Below are 20511 nucleotides of genomic sequence, written 5' to 3' on the forward strand. Positions count from 1 at the left end.
CATATGTTTGTTGTATAATTGCAGTGGTTAGCAATCATTTAACAAGTGAGATATTGAGGCATTTTGATTTTTCTGTGAAAATAGGGTTTATTATCTAATTATGGTGCTGTCCACCAGAGTTTTTTAGAGCACTATAAATTTCTATGAAGTAAGCCATTTGAATGAACAATAAATATTTAGTGCATAGAGGATTTTAAAATTTATACAAGGATAGAGCAGGAATTAAATCACCAGATTGTTTTTCACTTTATGAAGATTTACTCATAACACTATATAATATAGTGATAACTGAGATGTGCTGTTTAAAGAACTAATGGTAGTTCTTTTAATGTACTAATCAGTATTTTTTTTACTAGAAACAAACACTAAATAACTGAACAATGAATACTGGAATAACTAAGGCATACAACAGCTTTTTGTGTTCACAGGTGTTACTTTTATTTAATATAACTGTATAATTGTATAAGTTTATTAATGTATTTTTGCCTCATGGCCAGTTGCAGCACTTGCAGTTTTCATCAAACACAAGGTTTTCATAGCACGTTTTGTGAAAGGTTCTTCCTCCAGCACACTCGTAGAACTTGGTCCTATCTTCTGGGTCTGCATAGATGCCATCAGCTTTCCCATCGCAGAATCCACCATCTCCATCGCCGCCATTACCACCAGGGGTGGTGGTTATTGGTGGAGGCAGTGTTGTTGAAGATGGAGTGCAGCCTAAAAGGCAAAAGTTAAATGCTGTGAGACTACATTTTATTTATTTATTCATACATACTATATGGTCCAGATCCTTGCTAGCTGTTAAGCATTTCCTTCTTGAGTTGTAATACTCATATTGTCCTGGCAATGATTGACAGGAAGAGGAAGTAATACAGTTAAATCTGGTATTCCAGGTTTGGCATTTCCCTTGCAAGCTTCTCTTCTGTTGTACATTGTCAAGTAGGACATAAATGGTCCATTTACAACCAAGTAACGGATAATGCTGTATACATCAAGCCTGGATTACACATTGCATTGAGTGCTGCATTACCCGTGGGTTCCATTTCCATACTACATAACTTGTAGATATTGAAAATGGTCATAAAAGCCCTTGAAAAGTAGATACATACAGCCAAAAACCTGGACACCTAAACCTAATTAGCATAAAATATCAATACCAAATAACACAAAACTTTTCCTGCATCCAGTAGGAATGTGGATACTACTCGGAAACACATTAAAAACAGAGTGACAAAAACAATTAAAAAATATAAACACAATCTTAAAGAGACAGTATAAAATCTGTAGACTAATTTACAATATAAAATCTGCAGGCTTTAACTTTGTTACAAAATTCTACTACACAAGGTTATTTATTTTTGCTTATGAAAAAATAAGGCGTAAATTGTGCATACTCCTTTTTTTTAAGTAAATGATGCCAGTAGTATTTTGGTCTTGTAGCATGGTTTTCTGAGTATTAGATAGTTTTAAAAATCATATGTGATGGGGGGGGGGGGGGGTGTTCAGAAAATTGTGTAAAAGGATAAATCAAACCTGAATATAGAGACATGCCTCCAAAAAATAGGTACATCACATGTAGCAGGAAATAATCAGGCCTGAAAAAAGGAATGTTCCTCCCATATAGGGACAGGTGATAGGTCTGTCGTTTCTCATGAAATTTAAGTCTCGTCTTGAGTATCTGTCTAATTTTCAGTTTTGCAGTTGTTCATAGTTTGAACCTACTACTGCAGCAGAGCTGGAAGTAAAACTGTCTTGCAACTGTAGTGAAGTAGAGCTGCTGAATCACACATGTTCATTGACTACTAAGGTGTCTCAAGCTTGGATAAACAATAATACTAATCATCAAACTAAGAAAGAGTTTGAGGGTATCCTATCCCAACAGCTGTGTGAGTCTGATAACCTATCTTCCTAGAAGCATCCTCCCCCACAAAAAAGTGTACCTATGTGTGGTCACCTGCCCCCTGCATAACATGGGCTGGTTATGGTCATATAATACAGTATATGAGCCAGGCTGGAACAAAGAAGGAATGTAGCTGATGTTTCCTGCAAAACTGCCTTCAATAAAATGGGCCTGAAGGAGTTGTTCTGAATTTTAGAATATTTACATCTAATTCTCTGAAAAGGGTTGCCACTGTGACAGATATTTTCAAAACGGGTGCTCCCTTAAAGATTTGCAGAGGTGACTTCTAACTCTGGCACTATGCCACTGGTTTCATTAGCTCTGCAAATTCAGGGAGCACTGTTTAAAGAATACTGAATAGTAGTCCCACTGGTAAGGGAAACTGCATGTACAAGAACATACTATTGCAAATCTGTATAAAGGAAGACATTTTGTCACTGTGAGTGTGTGTATATAAGTGAGCATTTGTGAGTTGGTGTGCATCTGTGCACCGATTTTATACCATTGGTTGGTCAACAAGAACTCTTCAACAACGGTTATTCATCTGAATTGAATTACCCAATAATGCTGAACTGTGATGGGAGTCATGTTTTTGAATTTGCGACAGAGCAGATTTAAGGTTACAAGACAATAAACTTGATATGCAAAAATATCTGACTGAAAGCATTTAGGTTAGAGTTTCAAAATGAATCAAATGTCACAGTGGCCCTGCTCTTGTGGTACAGAAGGATAAATCTCTAACTGTGAACTAGTTAACTCATGTCTGATTAGTGGGCATGGGAGTTGGAGGGAGCGTTGCAGCAGGATGGCAGTGAGAATAACATGGCTCGCCTTCCCTAGGTGGGGGTGGAGTGAGGTGGCTGGGCTTATCACAGTCAGATAGGGGGAAGCTTGCATGCTTCTCCCCTTCTAAAGAATGGCAGTGGTAGTGTCCCTCAGAAACCCCCAAAGGATTTTACTAGCTCCTGGAGCCAGGATGTGGAGACTTTATTGTCTGCCTGGACGGTGGCACCATAATCATCTCTTGCCTCCTGGGGGAGAAAATAGGCCGGTGATATGTCCCACCTCTGTGAGGAGCAAATGGATTATATACATTATGGGTCCTGATAGTCGTCATCTAGAGGTGTTAAAAAAGTGTCACAGTGGGCTTTGAATACTGATATGTATACCAGGTCTTGTATCTGTGCCTTAATGAATGTGTAACAGCTTTTTTGTTCTTGATACCATTAAAAAGTGTTTTTTCTTATGCCTTGATTTGGAAAAATGTACTTCAGTTTGAAGTTCTACTTTTTCTATCATATCCTAGTGTCTTTGATTCTGCCTAGAATGTATTTTTTCTGCTTCTGTTTCAGCATTATTTAACGATTTATGATGCTCACGTCCTTGAGTTATATGTTTTTCTAAACACATAATACATTCAGAACTGTGGACTAAATTGTAGCTGATAATATAAACAAACTTTTTAGATGAAGACAAAGTTGACAACACAATTTGTCCTGCATTACATTTTTGTGTCATAATTATTCCTTTATTTGTATTTACATATAGTGGGGATGTAGATATATTTCTATGACGTCAGTCTAAAGGGCCTTCTTATTCTAGCAATTATAGAATTTGTCTGGATTTGCATGAAACTTTTATCAATGCACATTGGTCACTAACTCTAGATGGAAATGTTTTACAGTACTGTCCCCATATGTTTACAGGTAGTCAAATTAGTGGCAGCCAAACATCTGAACCTTTTGTAGTCCCTGAGTTCTAATGCTTTAGTAGACACACATGGGGCCAATAATTTGCCTATCATTAAGGCAAAAGCCATGTATACACCATATATGTTACATGAGCTTTTTTATGCTAGCAGATGCTGTGGCATTTAAGCTAAAAAGTCTGTTTTTAGTTATTATGGTTTTATTTCACTAAGTTTTAGATTTTGTTAAATTGCTTTACTCCTTTTGGCTAGCACAGAATAATTTTGATGATCTTTCTTACTTTATATTTTAGCTCTCTTTTTCTCCTTGGTTTTCTTTTCCCATTTGACCTACTCCTTATTTTTGCAATCACCCATCATTTGCCTTTAGGCATATATGACAGCTACCATATGAAGAAGCTGCTGAAATATTATGATCTACTCTCCTTGAGCTATATTAATGGCCACCTGCTCCCAGGAGTTGACTATTAGAAATGAACAGTCTTTCTTTTCTCGATGAAGTTTAAAGTAATCCTGTGTGACATCAGCAACATGTTACTCTACTTTACATTTCCAACAAAAGTGCCATATATCAGATGTGATTACACAACTCACATCACTGAATCAAACAAGAGCATTGTGTCCTTGTAATGAGTGGCCACATAAAGGTCAAGGTCCACTGTGCATGGGAGTCAGCATTTACCTGCTCTTGCAGGGATAGTGGTCTAAGAATGTAAATGTAGATCTGAGATGTTATAGTTGTATTTTTCACACTGACTCAAAACACATTTATTATGCTGATGCTTTATGTCATACTGAACACTCTATAGCTCAAACAGTCTGGTACCTGACTCAGCAATTCCCAACAGAGAATTCAGCCTGCCAATCAGGGGATAGGGACCCTGATTGCATATCGACCCAAGGAAGTCATCAAGGTCAATAGCCCAAACCATAGCACCTCCAAAACCATGGTCCTTCAGATACTGCACCTGAAAGAAAAATGTCACCACATTAAAGTGATGATAACATAAACCACAGACTCATTAAATGCTGCACATTGATTATACTTCAGCTGTGGAATTTGAGGTCATGTTATATAAGTCAGCATATCATTTTTTTTTCCTTCTGTGATAGATAGCAATACAAATTTAAGGTTTGATTTTTTGTAACACTGAATGGTCAAACCAAAAGCTTGCTGCAAAGACATATTGATCAGTCTAGTTTTTGTTTTTTATTAAACCTGTAAAAATGTGTTTATCTGTAAGAGTATTGCAAAATCAAATTAGTTAAAAATAAAAAATGCTAATAAGAAGTATTCAGTGCATTCTTAGGCATAACATCTACCTTCTTGGTTAAGATCAGAAAGAAAATAAAAATATACTTTAGATGTTTCCTAAATAATTGCCATTTGTGTTGTCGATTGATAAAGGCCTGAAGTAATCCAGACTCTGATACATCTTCCTTTGGAATGTATAATCAAAAGTTTTCCAAAGAGTTTTGTGTTAAATTTCTCTTCATCGTACTAGTGTCTGTAAAAATGCATACTTCTGGATAACTAATGATATAGTCAGGCTACTATTAATAGACCTGAGGACTAAATTAATCTGAGATTGGAAACTACACAGATCATCAGCTCCCGTACTTAGACTCATTGCGGATATTTCTACAAGTACTAGACTTTGATGGACTGAAGGTGGTATAACTGCGGTATGTTGAAGTCTTGGTAATGAGGGTTTGCACTTGATATGCATGGAACAAATTAAAGAAGCAATGGTGGTAAAAATACATATTTTTAAGCTCTTAAAAGTGGCAGCAATAAGTATATGAAAAAGTACAGCATGATAACATTTAGTGGTGAAAAACTATTACGACCAAAACTAATAAAAATGAATGTCAATTATTAAATGAATTATTGCTGAAATGGTCACTTGAGGTTCTTACTGGTACTCAGTGGAATAATCAGTTCAAGTTAGTGAGGAAGGACAATTATATGATGATGATGATGATTAATGTATGTACTTCGTAAATGGTAACTAAGTAGCTGAAGCTATCTGGCCAAACCACAGCTTCCTTGCTTACCAAGGAAGTAACACTGTAGGTGGGATTTAAATTAAAATGTATGGAAAAAATGCATTGTAGGAGATACTAGGAAGGATGGGACGAGCTGAAAGAAGCTTAATAAGTTGGTGTTTGGGGCAGGAATGGCTGATATACTAGAAAAGTAGAAACCTGTCACTTATCATTGTAGTTTTGTTCACAGGCACATGAACAAACTTTTAATTAGTCATATTTCTATAACTCAGATGTTTAAATCTGAATCACAACTAATTTGATATTCAGTATATGACAATATGAGAATATAAAACTCCTTACATTAACTAGGGAAGAATACCTTTGATGCATGAAACTCTGTTATATTGCTTCTCCAAGCATCACACTAAGAGCTGTAACATTGCTAAAATGCAAAAGTTTGTTCTTGTATTTTGATCAACAGAGAGGCTTTGATTTAGTCTATGTAGTTTATTGGAGTTCGTAACTGTGACATAAAACTTGCAAGAGAGCTTTAACCTTGAAAAGGAGAACAAGTTATACTGTTGTACTCAAGTATATTTAAAACTACTTTCACATAGGTTGTAAAGTTGGTAGCACTGTGGCACAAAGGGATAGAGCCCTGACAATGTCCCAGATGACATGGGAACAGTTTGAACTCCTGGGGCTGGAGGAACTAACCTGGAGCAGGAGGGAAATGAAGGGACTGCACTCATTCACCTCTACCAGAGTGGCAGGGGAGAGGTGCGTCCAGGAATGTATGCTCCATATGGGCTCTTCACTAGAGACTGGAGGGCTAATGGAGGTGTATGCCTCAATGGGCAGGGCATCTACTGCCTTATGTGAGTGACAGTTCTGTGCAGTTTCCACTGTGTGCCCAACCTTGGATGTGCCATCTGGACAAATGTAGAAAATTACAAACCGTACTGTTGATGACAGTACCGTTCCTGGTGCTTGGCTCTTACCAAAATGGGAGTGAGTGGGTCTTAATACTTTCACCATGGGGTGGGTATTTATAGGTCAATAGAATGTCTGAGGGGATGCCTGATGGTCAAAATGAAAACGAAAGGCTTGCTATTTTTCTATTTAATGCACAACCATTGCTGTCTGCAGATGTAACTTAGAAGATATACAGAGCATGTATACTATATGGCATTATGCTTAAAACATGCATTAAACCACATTCTGCAGAAGAATAACATTGTGTCTAAGGAAGGGAAGTTCCCCTGTACCCCTGATATGAAGGCTTTGCCCCAATCCCCTAAATTAAATAGTTTTAACTCTGAGGTTGCACCAAATCTGAGATAATGGGAATCCTTGGTTTACTAGGAAAAAAAAGAATAAAAAAAATCCTTTGTGTTTGACATAGATGAAACTGGAGTTGGTATATGTAGATAGTGGGAAGCAGGGAATGCAGGAGAGGACAGAGATCCCTGCATATGCACTTGCTTTTATGAGCTGGTATATGCAAATAGTGGGAAGTGGGGAATGAAGGAGAGGACAGAGATCCCTGCATACGTACTTGTTTTTATGAGTTGAGTGATTGATTTAAAAATTAATATTACTCTACTTTCAAAACATGTGTAAATGAAAGATGAATAAGTGATACCTGATTAAGGGTCAAGTACCCACAAGGCAGACCAGGATATATTACGTGATCTACATCACCTGAACTGCAATGCAACTGAAGTACAAACTCTTTCAGTCTGGTTCTCAGATCAGCATGACATTGAGGATGGGACTGATAAGGAAATGTAAGACAAGGGGCAGATCTATTCAGAATAAAGGAAGAAGAGATGCAGGATGACTCCTTGATAGGCTTATGCCTCAGCTAATGACAGGAATGCTGTATTGCTTGGGGCTTTTATAACACTGATACACAATAATGGACGGTGTTGAAAGTGTGTAGAATATAGGAAAAGGAAACCATTGGCTGGACTGCAAGGATACAAAATTATATTTAAAACTGAATAGATTACTGTAAATAATTAGGAATGGGGTGAAAAGTGAGGAAAGACATGAGACTGGTGAAGCACAGAATATAGTGTTAGGAACTTGTAATGTTGAGCAGTATAAAGTAGAGGTAACACTGAAAAGTAGTACTCTTTTTGGGTGCTGCACAGAAGAAATCTACAGTATACCATGACACAGTATGTGATGCCAATGGAACAAAGAGAGAATGAACCAGTCAGATAATGAAAATAAACAGATTGTACAAAATGTGTGATACCATTATATGGCAGAAGAAATGAGGTGAGGTGTGCTGAGGTTTATAGGTTAGGAAGACTGGGCTGTGGTGAAGGAAGCAGATGCATGGAACAGAGACAAAAACTTTTATATAGTTTGGAATTGGATAATGTATTGAAGGACTTGAAAAAGTTTCTTATTCCCATTTCATATATGATTCTTCTTACATCTATTGCAATATGGAGAATAACAGATGACAGAATTTAGTAGCCTGCATAAAATGTTGTTGTTGTTGTCTTTCGGCTTTTCCCGGTTAGGGGTCGCCACAGCGCATAAAATGATTTACTTTAATTGTGTTTGGAATGCTGTCTTTGCTCATAACTAGCTTAAATTTCCCAGGAAGGGGAAGCAGAATTCTGTCATGGAAAACTGGAAGTCACTGATGTTAAAGCATGCTAACATGAAGTCATTTAATAAACTTCTACAGGAATATTGCTGTATGTGTCACATGCCATCCAGGAAGCAGAGTGATGGAGGATATCAGACAGTATTTACTTAAGTTTTAATTTATTTTTGTCATTGATGATTTATAGTGAAGAAATGATAGGTATTAGCTATGGACATCCAAAAGGCATTTGATGGAATTTTATGTAAGCTGCCATGTTGCACCTTTTGTTTGGTTGCCATGCAACTTTGTAATTCAGTTAACACGTTCTTCATACTGAAACAACATTAGCTGACCATGAATGAGTGCTTCTTTTGTGGGAGACCTCCAGGCAGGGACTGCAACCCCTATACTCATTATTTAATCTAATAAACATTGAGGTTAGTTTGTCTGAGGGATTGGGGTATGCTAGATGTCTTCTGGATGAGCTGTTTCACAGTATTAGATGGACTGAATGCATTCATAAGAGTGGGTGATTCCTGTAATGAAAAACTTTACGTTTTCAAAGTATGGCAATAAAAAGTGTATCAGGCAAAGTTGCCCTCTAATTATCACACACTCTTTCTCTATGTGGTAATATTTTAGTAAAATGGAAACAGCTGGTGGAATTTGGTATGTCTGCATATGCAGATGATTTTTCTATTTTATAGCCAGAAGTAAAGTGGAGATGAAAGAGTTGATTAGCTAATGCATGGCTTATAAATGTTGGTTTGAAATTTAAAATTAATTCACAAAAGTTGGAAAATTGCTTTGAAGGACACTATGGCTGATGGGTTTTATTTTCTGTTGCAGAGCTGAAGATATGAGGTTAAATATGGGGTATTGGGAATACGGTACTGAATCAGATGAAATAGTCTGTACTGGCATGGAGAGATGCATCTAGCATATTTTGAGGAAGCTTGGATACTGTAATCTGTGATTCTTGTGATTTGACTTATGAAAACCTTACAAGTTATGCATGTAGGCATATGCATTACCTTCAGATTTGCTAGGAAAATGCAGCAACTAGGGTCTGTAGGTCTTAAAGGACCATACAAGAAAACTGTATGTCTGGATAATGGGACAGCCTTATGTGACAGATAACTGGGAGTGTCTATGAACTGTAGGTAAGGATTATTCAAAAATAGCCATTTGGTATAGAAAAGGAGTATAATATTTTATTATTTTTTATTTAGATTGTTTAACTGGGGTACAATACTGATCCATGTGGACCATTTTCAGGTTCATCCTGAGGATACAATTAAAAACAAATAAGTTAAACGTAAAAGTTCCTTACAGAGTGGGTTCACACTGCAAGATACATTACATGTAAAGTATACACGCTGATTAAATTTGAATGTAACAATGGACAGAGGGTCATTCCCTCAAAAAAACTGAATGCATCATTTATTTTTCCTATTTTAGGAGACACCCAGGGTGTTCCTAGTATATACAGTAGGAAGTTGAAAGTTTGGACCAGAAGTAGTATAATGTTAGAAGAGAATAACAGATGTATAATTTATTCTATTAATTATTTATATTTGAGTGGGATAGTCTGATTGAACAAGAGCTCCTTTTCAGCAGAGTCCCTGAGAGGAAAACTCTACACAATCTATAATGTAGTTAAACATATTTGACATGAGATGTAGCTGTGTATTTATCCTCAAGAAACAAGATAATAGATTTGTTGCATAATGAGGATGGGAGGACCTATGCTGTGTCTATTAAAGAGCATGGTTGAGTGCTTGGTCTGTAAGGACATTAGACACAGTGCCCAAGATTGCAGAGGACTTAATTAGGAGGACATTTAGGTGATATATGCAGTTAGAAAGCACTTGCACTAAGCACTTTTGAACAGAAATTTTTTTGGTAAAAAAAAAAATTGGATAGGCAGGAATATATTTGATGTGTTGTAGGAGTAGATATTTTATTGCAGGCAGCATTTCACAAGCTAGCAATTAAGCGCAATATGAAATTACAGAATGAAAATGAGAGACTGCCATGTTCCAGACTACAAATAAGTAGAAAATAAAAACTGTATAATGGTGCACAGGTTTAGAAATGTGCTATTTAAAACTCTTCACATAAAGGAAATCTCTGTTACCTATGTTGTTGTTGTTTACGGACAGTACCTAGGTTTGTAGCAAGGCTAGGATGAGACTGTGCCTGATAATATCTTAAGTTATTGCATTGTGTTAGGTTTGAATATATGACTATGTCTTTTTATGACACAGAAAAGGCTAGAGTTGTAAGGATGTTTTTAGTTTCTAAAAGAACTATGACAGAATGAGGGCAGAACTGATATTTGGGCAGGATGGTTATTAACAGTATAACAGGTATGAGTTAGATTTTTTTCTTATAGGTTCATAGGTTGGTATCAGGCTATCGGCCCGAGGGCCTATACAAGCCTAGCCATAACAATTCCCTGGCTATTTTTTCCCCACAGTATTTACTTCCCTGGACCCCTGTCTAGCAGGGCAACTGACGTGATCCCCGGGGTGAATTTCCTATCTCCCATCCAGTCATCAAGGTTCCTTTTGAAGAGGGCCAAAGTGGCACTCTGATTGACGTGTATGGGCAGTCTGTTCCAGAGTCTGGGGAGTCTCTGGGTTAGGAACCTATCCCTCCAGCATGTTTTGTTCATTGTGATGACAAGGTTTAGATCCCTGGAGCGTGTGTCTCTGAGGGATTGGGATTTCTTTAAGTGTAGCATGTCCATCAGCTCTGGGTTTCACATGGCCTTGTATGTTCAGCAGAGGTCACCTCTGAGTAGATGATGTGCGACAGAGTATAGGTGGAGTTTTTTTAGATGGTCAGCATAGGGCATCTGCTTTAGGCCTGTGATTCTTTTAGTGAAGTATTTCTGCGGCCTTTCCAGTTGTTGCAGATGTCTTGAGAGGTACATACCAAGCAGGGCGTTGTATTCTATAATGGGTCTAATGAGGGATGAGTACAGTGGGACAATGACCTCCTTTTTTCTGAATGAAAAGCCCTTAGTGATGAGGTGTGCCACATAGAAGGATTTCCTGACTGTTCTGGCCATGTGGTTATCGAAGGTGAGACCACTGTCCACCTGTGTCCCTAAGTCTCTTATCACACTTTTGATGCTTAGTGTACTGCCACCTATGTGGTAATTCACAGGTACATGTTTTTTCCCAAAGGGGATAACTATACATTTCTTGGCACTGAGCTTGAGCCCATGGCTCTGGCACCAAGCATCACTTTCTGTAAAGCCCTTTTTTAGAATATCCACATCATTTGGGGATTCAGTAATGGCTCCCAGTTTGCAATCATCTGCGAACTTTGTTAGCCAGAGTCTCTTAATGTTGGCCTGTACTTCAGAGAAGTAGATGCCAAACAAGAGCAGTCCCAGGACTGAACCTTGAGGTACTCAACTTGTCACATCTTCTTCTTGTCTTTATCCTCACACATGATGGTGTAATATATCTGCATGCCTTTCAATTTTATCTGACTTGTTTATATTTTTATGTATATTGCATTTTCTATGCTACATTAATTGCTGACTGAAGAAAAATATACTAGAATTTATTAAAAAAGTAAACTTTTATTTTTTTTCCAGTAAGTGCCATAGTATCTTTTAAATCTTCCAAAGCTACCACCAATTCAGGCAGGTGGGACCTTAAGTCTTAGTGCGGATACAGAAAAGTATTTGTAATATTAACATACTAAATATACTATCCATAGTTGCAGGCTGTTACTGCAAATAAATAGATGGAGAGATATCTACAGAAAGACAAAAGGTACAAGGTGAAGAAGTAGTTGGGATCACCATTGTTTAACACATTTTGCATCTTCAAAATGTATGCAAGTGTGACACTTACCTTTCCTTCAATACTCTTGATGTTGTCGTAGCCTACCCACTCACTTCCCTTGTAGGCATAAGGGACATTCTGGTCAGTGATCCAAGCTGTTGTGGCTCCTTGTAGAAATGTGCAGATCTGGCAACAGAAAACAAGAACAAATCAGTAGCAGAATATTTTGGCATGGTACTGCAAGTTAGTATCTGCAACCTCAGGCAGCACTTCCTACCCTTAGCTGATGTACAGATTGCTGTATGCTTCTTACTGTCAACACATGTATTCCTTGTGGTATGTTTGGAACTGCAGCGCATGTTTGTAAGGTGACTTCTATGCTACACTATTCTCCGACAAAACATGGTAAATGGTTGCCTGATCAGCTACTGGCATAATTAAAGACCATTCATTAAGCACCAGATGACCGAATGGAGCTTTGTTGAAAGGGAATATATAACATATATAAAAAGGTGTCATGACTTCAGAGTACATTACATTGTATTTCTGTGCATAGGGGCATCCATATAAAAATTTATCAGCAAACACCTGTTCAGCCATTTTCAATCAGTCAGCACCACAGACCAAATGGTCTTTGCTTAAGAAGTTTACAGGTTAGTACAAAGAAACACATGGTAATGAAACTGCTGTGTTTGAACTTTCTTGGCTGAAAGAAAGTAAAAATGCTAAAAAAAAGAGCACTCAAATTGAAAGAAACAGCACATGTAGAATATATCATGCTAATTAAGCACTGTAGGACAACTTCCCCCATGGCCTATAAATTCTTTATTTTTTTATTAATAGGGTGTGTGGTCTGTAAATGAGCCTTTTCTGATAAAAACAATGACAGAGAAACACATTTACAAGTAAAATGTTAATAGTAAAAGAAATATCACAAAGAAGACATTTGTAATACATATAGTCTTACACATTATTTTTAAAAAGTGCTGTTGTGCTTCCAGCAGGGCTAGCCACCCAGTGGTTTGAAGCTTGGCTGTAGATGATTGTCACTGGTAAAGTGACATCCTGACACCATGTGCAAAAATGGGAAAAGGGGGTTGTAGATGGATGGATTGTTGCTCCTCCTGTGTCAGATGATTTTGAATAGGCAGATACAATTCAGACAGATATTTTTTTGAATGAAGAATCAGTTGTACTGATGGCATATTCAGGAATAACACAGATTATAATCATACAAGGTACTGTGACACTGTGTAGTACATAGGAAGGGATACCTACTGGGAAGAAGCACCAAGGACAAAACCTGTGTTATGAATGTATTCTATATGATTTTCTAAATATACTGCTTTCTACTGGGTGGTGCTGTGGTAGCGTTGTCACTTCACAGTAAGACGTTGTCCTGTTTGATTCTCAGCTAGAGCGTCTTCTGTGTGGAGACATGCGTGAATGGGCGTACCTTCGTTGAAGGTTGTGCATCAGGGCCGGCAACTCGGCACGTAAAAATCGACTGCAAATCATTAGCGAACCGGAGTTCTGCTGTGGCGACCCCTAACCGGGAAAAGCCGAAAGACACAACAACAACTGTTTTCTACTAAAACTAGAACACTGCTAGTATAATTAGCAGGGGGTGTGGGTGTGGAGAGGTATTTGTTCCCTGCAAAAAATTATGTTTTTGTTTTTTTTTAACTATTTCTTTCCATGCAGACAGGATTTTCCTCACATGTGTGGTGTACTGTAGACATTTTGCATTGTCGAGCTTTTGTAGTCAACATTACTGATATCAGCATTTGGGTATTTTGATGTTTGTCACTACACACACACACACACACACACACACACACACACACACACACACACACATAAAACTGATAAAATAAACTACTATAAGTTTGTGAGTGTGTGTGTGTGTGCGCGTGCACTTGTATGTGTAAAACATTATATTGACATGCCTTCTGATCATCCGTTGTCACTAAGTGGGGATAATTTATTTTATTTATTTTACATTTGTTGACCGGGCTAGTCTAGCTGGAGACAATTCCATTTTCAGTAGAGGCCCGGGGAGAAAAGCTCCACAGAGTGAGATACATTCAGAGATGAAAAATTTTACATACAAAAAAAATTGTCATACAAAAATGTAATAGCAGTACTCATTATAATGAAAATCTAAGAGTTAGTAATAGAGTTTGCAAGCAAACATTAAAAATAAAAGATAACATTCTTATATATAAATAAAACTACTACTACAAGAGTTAGTTACTAAAAACACTCAATACAGTTGAATTCTCAATTAACAAGTTGAAAAAATACTGATAGGATTAACATAGAAAGGAGTGAGGTGAGGAGAATAAAGTGAGAGGAGAGTAAGGGAAAAGGTGGGAATAGAAAGTGGTAAAAAAAAAGAGGAAGCACTGCAGAATAGCAGGTAGAGAAGTAAAGGGAAGAGAAAAGAAAGACAAAAAGTATGCAGAATAGAAAGGAGAAGAGAGATGGTTTTATTTAGGTAGTAATAGTGATAGACTAATCAGGTTTATTACAGGAGCAAAGCCAGTGATTTTGGAAATACACTTTAATGTTCTGTTTGAAAAGAGGCAATGAAGTTATCTTTGTTATGCTAGTGGGTAACAAATTCCATTTTGTCCCAATAGCATTGCTAAATAGAGAGTCACCAACATTATTATTTGATTTTGTTGAACTTGTCAGAAGTTTGCTGGATGAGCGGAGAGAGTTGAGATTTTTATAAGGGGTTATGAGTTGTGAGAGTATGGGGGTATTATTAGGTTGGTATAGTATTTTATGGGCAATGCAGAGTTGATGGATTAAAAGATAGTTCTGAAACTCTGGCCAGCCTAGAAGTTTTAAGTTGAGGCAGTGATGAGTTCTATAGGGATAACCAGTAGCAAAGCGGGCAATGTTATTATAACAGGTTGCCAGTTTGTTAAGGCTGGTTTTTTTGAGGTTAGTGAAAATAGGTGCAGCATATAGAAGAGTTGAAATAAGATGAGAGTGAGCAATCCTTGTTCTGGTAGATGGTGTAAGAAAAGGTCTGATTCGATATAAGGATCCTATCTTTCTGTTAACTAGCTTTATGGAGTTGTTAATGTGTAGGTCGAAAGAGAGATTATTGTCAATTGTAATACCTAACAATTTAGTTGAAGTGTTGGGTAAGATAACAGTGGCACTGTTTGAAGAGATGGAGAAATGTAAGGGGGAGGTTCTAGATGTGGGAGTAATAAAAGGTCTCATCTCATTGGGCACAGAAATGTTGTCATATTGTCAAGATCTTAATTGGTATTCCCTACCCCAACACTCAACTCATCTATGTTATGTACAAGTTGTACAGAGTTGCTAAGACTTTTTGGACAATCACTGCAAACCAACAGAGACAGTGTTTATGATTCCATGTCATGATATCATACGTAATTGCAAATGAAGCATAAAATTATACTGTCATGTATTCCTACATCAAGTATTAGTGATGCTTGGCTGCTGAATGGATGAACAGTTTGATGGAAATATGCATTTTGGAAAAGAACATCTGAAACTAAATGCCTAGCATGCAGTTAAAAGAATGACTCTACTGGCAGACTACTCCAACAAGTGGTTAGAAAGGTTACTAGAGTATAAAATAGGGAAATACCTCATAATAGGCCCAGAATCCAGCCTCCCTTGTGTATTGTCCAGCTGCAGCAGGACCAGATGCTGGAGCACCAACACCAGTGTTTGAAGATGTCAGCCTGAAGGTACGGCCATAGGTTGGTATTCCCATAATGAGCTTCTCAGCTGGGGTTCCATTGTCTCTCCAGTATTTCATGGCATAATCCTGCAATGGAAACACAGAAGGCTGTTTTAACTAATGAAAGAGATTACATAAACCACTATAAATTGGTTCATAGATATATTAAGGGAACAGGTCAACATTGTGTTTTATTCTACAAACCAAATAAAGAATTCCTATGTGAAACATCAATCACAGCATAGAATAATGAATTGCCATTTAAAGTGTAGAGTTAACTTTCCAGAATATGTAAAACATGCAGTTCCTACTGCTAAATAAATATACAATTAACTTTTTTAGAGTTTAAAAATATTTGCATGAAATTTTATTTTCCTCACATTTTCGGTAAAAACTCTTCCTATCTGTATTCATATGGTGGCAACATGGGCAGTTCAAAATTTTAAATAGTAAAAGTTATACAGATATTGCTAGTATCACTTTGCCTATAAAGCCAGATTTCTGCAGAATGTCCAGATTTTTGCCTCATACTTTTGGTCCATTTTTCATAAAATTGTGGTTTTCAGGCAAATCCTTGGGAAATCTTTAAAGACTGAGTTCCAAAAATAATGACAGACATTTGCGTTTCAGACTTAATACCCTTCATAAAATTCATGCTAATGCAAAACCTGTTATCCTATGAACTTTCTAAGTTTGTAAGAGCAATGTTTAAAAATTGTCTCTATTTTTCGTCCTGTGTCCCCCCATTATTTAGGGCTTTGTCCATATTTCTTGCTCTAAGAGGGTGAGAGGTATGGTTGCACCATGTATAGCTAGCATGAACTCTCTGCACAATAGATAATATGTGAGGGGAGCCCACTTAATAGCTAAGCATTCCCTTTAATCACTGAATATCTCCACTCAGCATTACACAGGTTTTACTTATGTTACATATTGGGTGCTCATCACCCTCTCTGTTTTGTGTTAACCTGCTCAGATACCTACCTAAGCAGCACTCTTGAATACTGTAAACTGTTTATAAAAGTCTGTGAACAATTGCTCATAATGTATCCTGTATCATCTCTGTACATTTGATGTTTACTGGGGCTCTAAGCTTAGTCACATCAGTCATGTGACATGCTATCATAGCAAAATTAGGGATAAACTTGTGGTAGTAATAAGCAAACCGTAAAAATCCCTGACCTATTTTTTGGTAGCAGGTGTGGGCCACATTTTATGGCTTCTGTCTTCTCTGCTTATGGTTTTAATGTCCCTCTTCCTTTCATGTAGCCTTAGTTTTGAGCTTCAGCCATGACTAATTTACATTTAGTGTGATTATTTGTTAGCCCTGCTTAATGAAAAGAGTTTAGAGCAAAGTGGACCTTGGTAGATGATTATCCTAGTCCTGCAAGAAAATAAGTGTCATCAAGGTAAGTTGTGATATACATAGTATGAGGTCTCAGAAGTGAGTCCATAAGCCTTACAGAGTTCTCAGCAATCAGGGGACAAGGTTTTCCTGAAGGCCAACCAGTATGGCCGTGAAGTGTATTTTTCATTAGACTCTGGACTTAATGGGATTTCCCAATGATCTTTTGTCAAGTTCAGAGTGGACTAACTAACCTTGCCCAATTTTTCAACCAGTTCATTTGTTCTAGACACAGGGTAGAAATCAAAATCAAATTTGGAAATATGACTTTGTTTACTGAAGTCATTGCAAGACTGTAAAGTCCCCTCAGGTTTAGGAGCTAATACTATGGGGTAATTCTACTTGCTTTGTAATTCATAGATGACCCCGAGCTTAAGTGTGCTCTGTATTTCCTCCTTAACTTCTTGACATTGGGAATCAAGTATTTCATATTTCAAATTTACCTTTTCACCAGGTATGATCTCATTGTGTTACTGGATTAAGTTGTCTATTAGATAATTCTGAAAATTGTTCCTTTTTCTGAGTACAAATTCTATAACTGCCTATCTCTCACCTATCTTAACTTTAAGATATGTTTTGGGTGCTTTAACATCTCCAACAAATAGATTCACTACAGAAACTTCAGTTTCTCTCAGAAACTTTAAGGCATTTATGATATACAACTCTTCTGTGTCTTGCCAGTTTGTAATTCACTTCATCTGCTTTGTCTTTTCTTATAAAGGACCTTGGCCAGACATTTGCATTTGGCAGTAGGCACTAACTCAAATACCTTGTCCCCTGTTTGTCTATAAGGCTAGCATTTCTGTTATAAGTTCTTTGCTTCCTGTGCTCTCTCCATATATTCCCTGAATAGGCATTACAATTCTTAGCCTACCCTGCAGTTCTGTACAATAGCTTGTCACATTCTTGAAAGGAATTCAGTTGGCTTCGTTTCTGGTGTCATTCCTGGGGGATCTAGTACCTGACAGCCTGGGAAGATATGATTGACAGTCTCAGACCATGATGCTTTGCTAGAGATGGCCTGCATCTGTCTCACTTGGGATTCAGGCTTCTGGCAAAGGCCCTTGCCTCCCCCATAGTGCTTTTTTTTAGGAAAAGTCATGAGGATACTACCAACATAAAAATTTCAACAAAAAGCAAGTTAAAAGTTATGGTGCTAAATGCTAGGAGTCTAAAAAAAACTGCACTCATTGCACTTAACCCTGGGAGATGCTGACATTTGCGCAGTCACAGAAACCTGGTTCAAAGCTGCGGAGAGTACCTCACCCTTACCTGGTTACACATCCTATCATACATTCAGACCCCAAACTGTGGGCAGAAAAACTAAATGAGGTGGAGTTTCAATCTATACTAAGGACACGCACACCTTCAGGCTGGTCAAACAGTATGACGCACAGGAGACACTCCAGGTGCAGTTAACCATTGACAAGACCCCTATTCAAATTATAGCTAGCTACAGGCCCCACAATTTGACTCAAGATGCCCACTCCACCTATCGGGATCTCTTCAAATCAATCAAGATTCAACCCTTTATCCTGGGTGACTTTAACTCCCAACCATAGATTGGAAAAACTATTCATGCCAGAACACAAATGCCCAGAGATTCCTCGATTTTTGTTAATGCAAATGCCTTGGAGCAGCTAGTCAATACCCTCACAAGAGGTGATAATATCTTGGACTTGGTATTAACCAACATGAGTAACCACTGCAAACCCCTACAGTATCATCCTCCCTGGTAAGATCCGACCATAAAGCAGTCACTTTCAAAGTCACCCTTTCCCCTGACCCCCCCCGCTAGCTAGGGTCAAACAAAAAAGCTTCTCCAAAGCTGATTACAACCTCCTGAGGGATGGTATAAACAGCTTCACAGCCCCCTCCCCCTCTGTAGGAACTGGCACCAATGTCCAAATCTATACCAAAGTACTATACAAGCATTTATATAGATGCATGAAATCAGGAATACCTGGCAGGACAAAATCATCCTCCACAAGGAAGAGTAAACCTGTCTGGTGGACATCTGTAATAAAGAAACTATATAACAAAAGGAACAAATTGCTGTCCAGGACCAAGAAGGAGCAGGTTCCCAATTGTAAGTACTCTTTCCTTAGCTCGAACAAGCAAACAAGAGCACTAGTGAAATCCTCTAAAGCCAACTTTATAGGTTCATAGGTTCATAGGTTTATACTAGGCTATCTGCCCTAAGGCATTTATAAGCCTAGCCCAAAGTTTTGTGGCTTACGCCACCCCTTATATGAAAAAATACTGTGCCCATTAGTTTGTTGTGCCTCTGTCCAGCAGTGACACAGAGATGATTCCCGGGGTAAACCTACGATCTCCCATCCACAGGTCAAGATTTCTCTTGAACAGAGCCAGCGAGGTGCTCTGCCTCACATGGACCGGGATTTTATTCCACAGCATAGGGAGTTTCTGAGTGATAAATCTATCCCTCCAGCACGTCCTATTTATATCCGTGCTAAGGTTTAAGTTGCTTGCTCTAGTGGTTTTGGTGGATTTGGATTTTTTGAGGTGGAGCATGTCCATTAATTCCGGGTTGGACATGGCCTTGTATGTCAGGCACATGTCACCTCTGAGCAGACGGTATGTGACTGAATAGAGCTGGAGTTTCTTCAATCTGGCAGCATATGACAGATTTTGGAGTCCCTCTATCCTTTTGGTGAGGAACTTTTGGGGTCTCTCCAATTGCTGCAGATGTCGGGTGAGATACATCCCGAATGGGGCATTGTACTCGATCATTGGTCTGATAAGTGAAGAGTACAGGGAAACAATGACCTCACTAGATCTGGATGTGAACTTTGAGTCCAAATTGGCTACATCTACTAGAAGCAATCATAAGGCCTTCTTCACATATGTCCGCAGTCTCAAAGGAAGTACCCAGATCTGTTCATAACTGGTGGTCAAGGACACCACATACACAAATGCTGTAGATATAGCCAATCTACTGTCTGACAGATTCAGCGAAAACTTCTCTCCTCTCTCCCCCATCAGTAAATCAGGACATCCCCAGTACCTGACCACACCCCTTATCTCTAGGGAACAGGTCATCACTGCCCTCTCAAAGGCAAAAAATACAACCTCCATAGGACCCAATAGCATCCCAGGCTGCATCCTACATGGACTCAGGCATGAACTTGCAGCACCATTAGGCACCCTATTAAACCAAAGCCTGAGTACCAGCTTTGTCCTAGCTGAGTGGAGGACAGCCACTGTCATCCCTTTACACAAAGGTGGAGTGTCCACCGATCTGGGAAATTATAGACCCATCAGCCTAACTAGCCTGATCTGCAAGGCCATGGAATGGATTACTATGGACCTCATTAACAGGGACATTGGCAACC

The 20511-nt window shown here is 38.2% G+C and overlaps 1 protein-coding gene across 1 annotated transcript in view; it reads right to left on the reverse strand.

The window, feature by feature from the left end:
• Positions 1-431: 431 nt before the first annotated feature.
• The window catches only part of LOC122805965 (acidic mammalian chitinase-like), a 58130-nt gene continuing 38050 nt past the window's right edge, over positions 432-20511 (reverse strand). Inside the window, exons 7-10 of the mRNA XM_044076206.1 lie at positions 15655-15837; positions 12087-12203; positions 4432-4573; positions 432-714 (exon numbers count right to left, since the gene is read on the reverse strand). Coding sequence (XP_043932141.1) covers positions 488-714; positions 4432-4573; positions 12087-12203; positions 15655-15837 — 669 coding nt within the window. The 3' untranslated portion in view covers positions 432-487. The remainder of the gene's footprint in view (positions 715-4431; positions 4574-12086; positions 12204-15654; positions 15838-20511) is intronic.

The sequence above is a fragment of the Protopterus annectens genome, chromosome 7.part0, assembly GCF_019279795.1.
Source record: "Protopterus annectens isolate FY-2018-M chromosome 7.part0, PAN1.0, whole genome shotgun sequence".
NCBI lineage: Eukaryota > Metazoa > Chordata > Ceratodontiformes > Protopteridae > Protopterus > Protopterus annectens.